Source organism: Pterocles gutturalis, unplaced genomic scaffold, assembly GCF_000699245.1.
Source record: "Pterocles gutturalis isolate BGI_N339 unplaced genomic scaffold, ASM69924v1 scaffold46814, whole genome shotgun sequence".
NCBI lineage: Eukaryota > Metazoa > Chordata > Aves > Pterocliformes > Pteroclidae > Pterocles > Pterocles gutturalis.
This window is the reverse complement of record NW_010129817.1, coordinates 4,420-14,423: the sequence shown is the minus strand read 5'-3', so window position 1 is coordinate 14,423 and position 10,004 is coordinate 4,420. Positions and strand designations below refer to the sequence as shown.

General features: G+C 44.0%; 1 protein-coding gene across 1 annotated transcript; it reads left to right on the top strand.

Annotated features, from left to right (window-relative positions):
- Positions 1–7,857: 7,857 nt before the first annotated feature.
- Positions 7,858–9,561, top strand: LOC104466557 (teneurin-4-like; the record flags this gene model as incomplete). Its single annotated transcript, XM_010080010.1, has 1 exon — positions 7,858–9,561. A coding segment is annotated over one exon (759 nt), but the record flags the coding sequence as incomplete, so codon positions are not given.
- Between the last annotated feature and the right edge of the window lie 443 nt (positions 9,562–10,004).

Here is a 10,004-nt window from a genome sequence, read left to right as displayed (position 1 = left end):
TATTTTATTATTATATTATGTTGTTAATTTAAAAAAAAAAACAAATCTTGATACAGAATAATTTTCTATAGTTTTTTGTATTTTTAATCTAGAAATTTATTCAGTCTGGTTTCAAATGTCTTAAACAACAAGTCCCAGTACTGCTCTAGGAAACTGTTGTGCATTGCAGTGGGTCTCACCAGAAAGAAGTTTTAGCTGATCGTTAACTTTCATTTTACCTGCCTGGGTTTAATCCCAAGTCACTGTGTTCTGCTTTTAAAAACAGGCCTGCATCACAAGCCATTTGGGTAGATGCTGGCACAAAATTCAATGATGAAATTTGCAAGAAAAAGCTTTTACAGCCCAATCCTTTCTCCCACTCTTCCTGTTGGGAATTATTCAGCTGAAAGACAGAGGCAGCGCTGTTAAAGGTTAGCACACTGGGTCAGGATCCGAGAGCCCTGGGTTACTCCCAGCCCTACTGCTTACCAGTTGTATGACCTTGAAAAAAGTCATTTACCTCTCAGGATACTCTTTCATCTCCTAGCCTGATTTTATGCTGGGGTTGCTTTTGTGTTTACTCCAAATCTTTATTCTGCGTTCCTGCTTGCTGTTGCTGTGTGTTCAACCATCATGAGAGCATCGTGTTTGGGGAGATCAGGATATGCTCTTAACACTTCTGCTAATAAAATGATAACAGTAGGAAGTGGAATTGATCCCAGCTGCCCTCCTAGCCTCTTTGTCTAAGAGTTCACTGAAATCTCACTGTCCTACAGCAGATTCTTCAGGTCCTGTACACATATTAAACCAGGAGGTCAAATACAGTGTCACATTTCCCCAACCACAAAAGGTATGAACAAGATACTGTGGATTAATAAAACAGTCAGGTGTCAGCCCATCCTTGGTACTCAGCCTCATAGCTATGGTGAAGACAAGCTAAAATGTACCAGCTTCAACTTCAACGAGATTTATATTCAGACATATCACTTTAGAATAGAGGAGGACCAAAAGAATTATGTTTTTTGCTACCATAGCTGAGTTGATGCTTGAAAATCATTAGGGTACAGTCACTCGTTTGTGTTTTGAAGCTGGGAGACTCCTTTTCTTTTCTCCCTTTCTTGGATTAAACAACAAAATGCTAATAGAGATGATTTCTGTAATGAGAAATAGCCTCAGGATCTTTCCTCCTTTCTGATGTGACACAGTCCTCCCCAGGCAAAGCTGTACAGGAGAAGGCAAACAGGGAAGGCTCATTCAGAGACAGCACAAAAAATTGTCTCTAAACTGTTATGTGCAGTAGATAATAAGTCTCGCAGAAATGCAATAGAAATTAGTAGTAGTAGTAGTAGTAGTAGTAGTGGTGGTGGTGGTCTTATTTTATTTATCATTAGTATGTTATTAATATTAGGCTTATTAACTAGCCAAATAAGTTGAGTGACAGCTTGAAATGAAGACTGACACTTGCTCATACAGGCAGCTGAGCTGGAAATGAAACCAAGGAGCCCTCGCTTCCATCCACCCATTTTGGGTGAACCTGCCTGAGTGAGCAATAAGAAGAAAGGAAGATCTCCATGTGCCCTTCAGGTTTTTAAAGCAAGAAGCTGCAGTGAGGCCCATCCAGGGACCGGCTTGGTAAAAGAGGGCTTCATGCAGCCCTGCTGCTTCCAGATGAGTCACTTTACACTCACAGGGTTGAAAGTGGAATGTAACCATCGCAGGTTGTTTCGTATTCATCCCCTGTGTTATGACAGCAACAAAACACGAACATTTTTATCTCAGTCTCCAGTTGCAGGATCATGCTGTGATAGCGAGTGGCTCTCAAATGCTATAGAGCGAGATTCCCTTCCTTTCTGTCACATCCAGCATATTGCAGGCATATATTTGCATAAAATAAATTCATTCACATAGGATAGCTGAACACAGGTTCCATTTTCTCCTCAGCCTATCCGTGCATTCAGTGCTGATGGTCCACATGCAGTTGTTTGCTCCCAGCCCTTCCAACCACATGTACGCTCCCCCAGACCCCATCCAGCCCTCCTGCTTAATGATTGTCTCTGTATTTCTTGATGAAACGTGGAAAAACATAGAAACTTTTGAAAAGTTCACATAGCGAAGACAAAATTTAAAAAAGTTAAATGGGAGCTTGGAAATATTTTCAGATAATAAGACCTATCAAACTGTGAAATGGTCTTACAGAGCATATGGAGTAAGCTCCAGATCTTTTGTCATTTCAAAGTAGCCTGGACAAGGCACTGGACAATGCTCATCCTGCTTGCAATCCAGGGATATTCACTGAATGCTGTACCACAGCTTTCTCATCTCCGTGTCTTCCCATCTCTGGTGTCTCCGGGTATCACGTTCCTCCTTGTGATAGACCAAAGTCAATTTGAGTTACTCCACGGGCTTCACTGATCAAAGCCATGGCCCAGCAGATTGAGTCTGTTCTTTTATCAGAGAGGAATGAATAACAGGAGCACAACAGCAAAGCAGCTAACTCCTCATAAATGGCTGCTCCGTATCTCTTCAGAGTGCATAACCAGGGGGCTCGAGCATCTCCTTCCAAAACATTGTTGGTACTTGCCTTGCAGGGCTGGAGGATGGGAGAGATAATTCTGAGTCTGAGCATCCACCAGCGCAGAAACAGCCAGCATGTCATAAACCTTGCACTAACCCCCTGCAGCTCTGGAGTGACATTTAAAATCCAATACTCTGGTGTGCAGCGCTTTCCCCCCTTACCCCCCTTCTTTTCCCTACCACCATGAGGCTTTCACTAAATTGTTTGTTGAACAAGTTCAGTGTTATTGGTCACCAGGGGACTCTGGGTGACCTCTGGCATATTGTGGAGCTGCTGCTGCACCTGAATCCAATTTATCTTTTTTTTTTTTTCCCTTCTTTTTTGTCTTGTTGAACTGTCAGGTAATTGCTGGAGCCAGAACAACTCTATTTGCAGGGAGGAGTGTTTTGGGGTCGACGCTTGTATCGTTAACTACATCATATTATTAACTACCCTCCTCTCCATCCCATGAGCACGGTGCCTCCAGGAAAGGGCCTGTTTTCTGCAGTGCCCATTACAGGCTGTGCTGGAGGAGCAGCTTTGACGTCCCTTGTGAAGTAGCATTTTGGAGGCAAGGGCTGCTCTGGGATGCTCAGCCAGAGAGTGAGCTGCAGGGCTGCGCTTTCTGGCACAGCTTCTCCCAAGGACAATCTGTCTGAGGAACTGGCTCTGTCAGTGTTCATCACTCAGGGAGAGCATCCTGACATGGAGGGGACTTTGTCCTGGGCTTGGACCATCATGCCATTTGCACTTCTGTCCATCAGCCCCTAGTTATATTTTCACAGAATCGGAGCATGGTTTGGGCTGGAGGGACCTTAAAGCTCATCTCATTCCAACCCCCTGCCATGAGCAGGGACGCCTCCCACTAGCCCAGGTTGCTCAAAGCCTCATCCAGCCTGGCCTTGAACACCTCCAGGGATGGGGCATCCACAGCTTCTCTGGGCAACCTGGGCCACTGCCTCACCACCCTCACAGGAAAACATTTCTTCCTAATATCTAACTTAAATCTACTTCTTTCAGCTTAAAACTGTTAGCCCTCATCCTATGGCTACACTGTTTTCACTGGATCTGATGCAGGGAAAGGAGTTGATGTCTCAGACACATTAATCTCTTGAAGCTTTATGCAAATAGATGAGCAAGAGAAGGACGCAAATTCTCTTCTTTCCTCACAGATGGAAATCTGCTTGATGAGCTCAACTTCATTATCCCCGGGCAGCTGTGTACACTGGCAGGGCAGAGGAGAGACCAGTCCTCTGAGCCCAAGAGTCAGCACTTGTGTTTGGCTCACTGCTAACCAATCACCATCTACAGCACTGGGCTTGCCGGCCAATCACTCACCTCCATTGTCCCACTTGCATTTGTGATTGGCAGGTTGACCAACCTGCACTGAGCCAACCAGCTGATGGAGAGGTGCCAGTAGGCTGCTGCAGTTGATGGGCTCCTCCTGCACCTCCACCAACTGGGAGTTGGTGGGGAACACCCAAATGGGGACTTGTCTTCAGGTGATGGCCAGGTGGAACGGAGGGAAGAGGCTGATTTCTGAAGAATGGGTTTGTTAACAGGGCTAGGGGATAAATAGGAAGGAGTTAACCATGATGAATATTTCAGATAAATCATAACTTCCAAGCCTTTTGGAAGAAGTGGCTTTCTGAGTTGTAAGCCATATGGTGGTAAGAGAAACACCTATCTGTGTATAATGGCACGAGGATATAGAGAAACTTGGAAACATGTTCACGTATTTCACATCTTGGAGCCTTGATGGGAAATTAAAGCTTGCAGTCTCACACTGGAAGGCGGTATTTAAAAACAACAGATGATAGTATCTGGCTATGGTATTTCGAATCCTCAAGAGGTGCCGGCAAAATGCAAGAGGCTATTCAGAGATCTCTGTAATGCGCCGTTCTCTTGAGCTCTGTGCAGCAGCGAACAAATGATGAAGGTCATTCTCTTCTCTCCAATGGGTTGTTACTAGATAAAGTGAAATGTCACCTAAGGACATCTGATTTAAAAAAGACTGTGAGGAAAAACAAACCCAGCATATTTGTCACTCATATCTAGCAACAAATATTGAAATAAATTCACTATGAATTCCCTTCTTTCTTCCATATAACTGGTTTTGTAGATACCTTGGTTGACATTTGCTAAAAGCAGCAGCATTTTTTGGAGAATACCACACGCCACTGCAGCTTTGGATGGAAATTTTCTGTTTCTTTTCCTTTGCCAGTTCATTACAATGAGTTCGAAGATGAAACAGAAATGGTAATTTCAAAGTCAGGGATACACTGCCTCTTTGAACGACCTATAGTCTGTTTGCCTTCACCCTCATTATATCCGCAGCAGAGCATACAAGCTTGGTGTGCTCTGGTTTGCTTGAATTTGTTGGTTGGTTGGGTTTTTTTCTGTTGGATGTGTTTGCTTTTCCTTTTAAAAAGTGCTGTTCCCAAATATACTCTTTTTATCAAAGAAATGTGCTCAAAAAGTCATTTCAAAGTCATCCTGTGCTCATTTTCAAGATAGCAGAGACGTGTTAAGTGATGACGATGTTGAGCATTACAGCTTTGCGTGCGTCTGATCTCCTGCTTTCCTTCGTGACAAAAGATGGGGAGAGCCCAGGAGGGCTGTCAGCAGTACCCAGTGGAAAACCCTTTGGATGTGATTTTGTCCTTGATTAAGACACCTAAATTTAGCTCTCTGCCTCTGAACTTGATATCCAACCCTGGCCCTGAGGCTAGATAGAAGTGACCTGGCGAGTTAGGAAACACGTCTTGGAGAAAGCAGTTGGAGGAGTCCAAAACCAAACCAGGAGTTAAAATAAAAATTATCCAGTGTGAATTATAAGAGGTGTAATACTCACTCTCTTTAGCAGTATTTACTTTTAAAAAAATTTTAAATTATATTATTTATAAAACATTTATTTTATATTTAGCAGTATACACATATGGTTATGAACCATATGTCCTGCTTGTCCACAGCACAGTAGATTGTCGTAACACAGTGTCTATTTTGCAGCATCAGCAGGTTTTCAGAGCTTGTTGCAAGCTCACTTTTCATTTGAAGAAAAGATGAGACTGGTGTCCAGACCACTGGTTTGTTGGGGTAACCTAATTTGGAGGCACTCACAGGGGATCTATACCTAATAATTTGCTCAGAATTGACAAGACACTAGAGTTTCTGCGGCTCATCAAGAATAAAGTGATGGAGACAAAATAGAAAGAGAATGGGGGAGATTTCTGGTAGGAATATTTCTCCCATGCCCAGTGCTGTCTGACCTCCCAGAGCTCCCTTCCCCAAGGGGATAATCCCTAGATGGTGCAGTTGATTCCAGAGACTCCTTGTCACTCACCTGCTGGTAAACGTGGTGGTGTATATATAGGTGGTGATACACATAAATGACCACAGGACATAGCAATGTAGTGCAGAAGACCCAATTTACATCCTTGAGTGAAGGAGCTCAGACCAGATAGTGATGAGCATGAGTAATGAGAAATTACTTTTCCCATCACTTGCAGAAGTTACTGAGGCAAGCTGGAAGAGCAACTTGCCATTGGGTAGTGGGACCACCTAGAGTCAATCCATATGAGAGGCACCTGAGAACAATACCTCCCCATTTAAAACAGTTTAAAGAGGAAATAGCTAACCAAGGCTATGCAGTACACACTTATTTAGAACAGTAAGTGTTTCATGGAGCCTAGAAACCTAATTGCTCCATGTCCATCATCGGTGACATCTACATTAATTACGTCCATTTTCTGCATAATTAGAGCACTTCTACACTTGGCAGGGGAGCTGGGTTTGGCTCCCTATCACTCTGTTAATTATATTGCTCTCTAGGCGGTGTGTAAGATCCCCCACAGGCAGGATGGGGACAACCAGAAAGAGCTCCTCTTTCATAAGTGACTGGTTTCTGCTCCAGCTACTATGCTGTTAATCAAAAGGGGAAAAGAAGAAGGAACTCCAGCCTTCTTGGCACTTTGAATAAAAGTCAGTCCTGGGTCTTAGGTATTTTAATGCTTTACAGCCCAAAACGTGTTCTTCCCTTATAGTTTTCTGCTTTATAGATCAAAACTGCTCATAACCTCTGAGTGAGTTGCAATGCTAAATCCTTAATTTTATTTCTTTAATGCTTTGAGACCCTTCCCTGAAAGTGGCCACTGTGGAAATGAGGGTTTATTTCCCTTCCCTTGCCATATTACAAGTCTTAGTTGAGAAGTCCATGCTGAAATGTCTGCATTGTCTGAATTGTCTTCTTGCACCTAGGGAAGGATGTGAGCCTTTAGCTTGTGGACGGTTTAAGGCAATATCCTTCATGGATGTTAAATTTCCTCGAAATAATTGGAGTGCAGCAAACTTTTTCTTTGTAGCCTATTTTTAATCCTGGATGTCATTACATTATTGAACTGAGCCGTTGGCAGTGCCAGGAGAGTTTTGTCGTAGCATCCTCTTGCTTCTGTGAAATTTGAGCAAATAATTGTTCGTGAACAGGGGTCTGTAAGAAGCCTGCACTGCCATGAATTGATGAGAGCATTTCCAAAGACATTTTGCAGTAATGATGAGCTGCTGACTCGCTGTGTGCTTGCTCCATTATACGCTAACAGCAAAAGTGACTTTGTATTGTACCTGACTGCAAATGATCCAGGCTCTTGGCTCTCAGCAGTTTTGCTTCAGTATAAGCCAAAACTTGAGCATCAGGTGGGGCTGGCCTTAGCTCAAGGAGCCTGGCACATTGGAGAGGGTTTGCAGGAAATAGGAGTTGGATTTAGAGTCTTCCTTGAGTTTTGAACAACCTGCTTTGGCCAGGTTGAAACGGGCTATAGAGGGGTTATGGCCACCTTGAGGGTCATACCTGTGATGGTTTTGAAGGTAGCACATGGAGTTAGAAAGTCAAGTTAAAACAGAGGGAACCTTTACAAATACTTCCACACTTTTTCACAGAAAATCTGAAAGCATTTTATAAAGCATCAGGGCCACAAGATGAATGATTTCTCATGTGCAGATGAAGAACACTGAAGCACAAAATAATTACATGTCCAAACTAGACCCTCACATCACCACTGAGGCAAAAAATCCTTTTCTACCTCTACATCCTTCAGTCTGTGAGATTAAACACAGATCAATTTACTGAAACAATGAGCATTAGGGGGAATAGCCTGACAACACATCTCTTCCATTAAAAAGAATTACAAATCTGAGAAAAGATGATAAGGGAAAAAAATAGAGCTCCTTATTAGATTTTTCTGGTCTGGTCTCCAGCATGCTAATAATTCCTGTGGGTCATCAGGCTTCTCTTTCTAATATATCTTTCTTTTCTTTCTCTCCCTGCTCAGTCGATTTTGGGGGTCCAATGTGAAGTGCAGAAGCAGCTGAAGTCTTTTGTCACTCTCGAGCGCTTCGAACAGATCTACAGCTCCAGCATCGCCGGGTGCCAGCAGGTCAAGAAGAACAAGAACTTTGCCTCTGGAGGCTCTATCTTCGGCAAAGGCGTCAAGTTCGCCATGAAGGACGGGCGCGTGGCCACCGACATCATCAGCGTGGCCAATGAGGATGGGCGGAGGATTGCGGCCATCCTGAACAACGCCCACTACCTGGAGAACTTGCATTTCACCATTGACGGGGTGGACACGCACTATTTCATCAAGCAAGGGCCATCGGAGGGTGACCTGTCCATCTTGGGTCTCAGCGGTGGACGGAGGACCCTGGAGAATGGCGTGAACGTAACGGTGTCGCAGATCAACACAGTGCTAAATGGAAGGACTAGACGTTACACAGACATCCAGCTCCAGTACGGCGCGCTGTGTTTAAACACTCGCTACGGGACCACCTTGGACGAGGAGAAGTCCCGCGTCCTGGAGCTGGCCCGACAGCGCGCGGTGGCCCAAGCTTGGTCCCGGGAACAGCAGAGACTACGGGATGGGGAGGAGGGTATTCGCTCGTGGACAGAAGGGGAGAAACAACAAGTGCTAAACACGGGCCGGGTACAGGGCTACGACGGCTATTTTGTGATCTCAGTGGAGCAGTATCCCGAACTCTCAGACAGCGCCAACAACATCCACTTCATGAGACAGAGCGAAATGGGCAGAAGGTGACAGAGAGGGGCGATGCGGTGACTTCTTGCCAAAGACAGCTACTCTTTTGTGGCCACTTACCTGACTGTGTTGTACTCAATCCTTTTTCTAAACTGAACAAGGTGGGGGGGAGGAAAATAGAAAGAGAAGGATTAATACGGTTGCACTGTAACTCATGCAACATATTTTTTTTTTCCCCCTCTTTAATTTGGCCTTCACACGTTTTTTTGCAATGAACAGAAGGTATATTTTGCCGTCGTGTGATCACAGTGAAATTTACTGTCTCTTGTCCTTTTTTTAAATTTTGTTTTCTTTTTTATTTTTGCCCTCCCTTTGTGAGGAATTTGAAGTGGGGAGTCGTCAACATACGTCCTTAGGTGTGAAGTGCGAAATGGGTGTCTGTGCTAACTTGTGTCATCCTAACCCTTTCTGATTTGGGGCAGGGACAGATAGCCTTCCACCCGAAACACGGGGAGCCTGCGGCGCGCTGGAGAGCTCTTCCCAAGAAGAAAGGAGATGGAAGACGACGCTGATTCTGATACTCTTGAAAGCAACCGTCCAAATCATGTGCCTCAAAAGAGACCTTACGAGTAGTTTTCATGTTTCACTTGGGACATAAAGTGTTTTTTTGGGGGCTCCTGCTGAGCAGAAGTAGATTATAGCAGCAAAGGAGCTGATTATATTAACTTGCAAGATGATTCTCTTCCTTCCTGAACTGGAATAAAAAAAGAAAAAAAATCAGTCTTTTTTCATTACGAGAGTAGATACTTTTTGGGTTTGTTTGTGTGTGTGCAAATCCTGGTTTTAGTTAAAAAACCTGGCAAAAGCCAAGAAAGGGACTCCTGCTCTATTGAGAAAAGCTGAAATAAAACCTCTCTCTCATACGTAGAGCTGTTCTATAGGTGGATTTAATGCACCCATGTTGTACATTTGCTAATGGCATAACTTCATTAAATGTATAGTGTTTCAGTACACGAGGCTACGTGTTTAACAGTCCACTGTGCTGTATCTGATAAAACCAGTTAATTTTTTAGGAAGCTGATTTGAATTTAAAAGTAGTTATAGTATCCCAGTGACATACCACTGAAAATGAGAGCAAGCCAAACCCTTGCTTTTCCTGATTCTGGAGCTTGTATTTATTGGCTGGGAAATGCAGTTTGGAGTAGCATGCTGGCAAGTCGTTTATGACTATGGCAGATAAATGTCTCCCGGGGACTTTGGCAGCAGGGATTTTAAAATGTTTAATAAGTAGCAACAGCTTGTGCGTGGTGGGACAAGAAGGGGAATATTGGAATCAACCCTCTCACTGTTTCTTACACGAGCTCGAATTAACCGGAGAGCCCAGTTGACTGTTAGCAGTGGAGAAGGGGGAGGTTGAATGGAAATGCCCACTACAGAGGGGGCCAAGT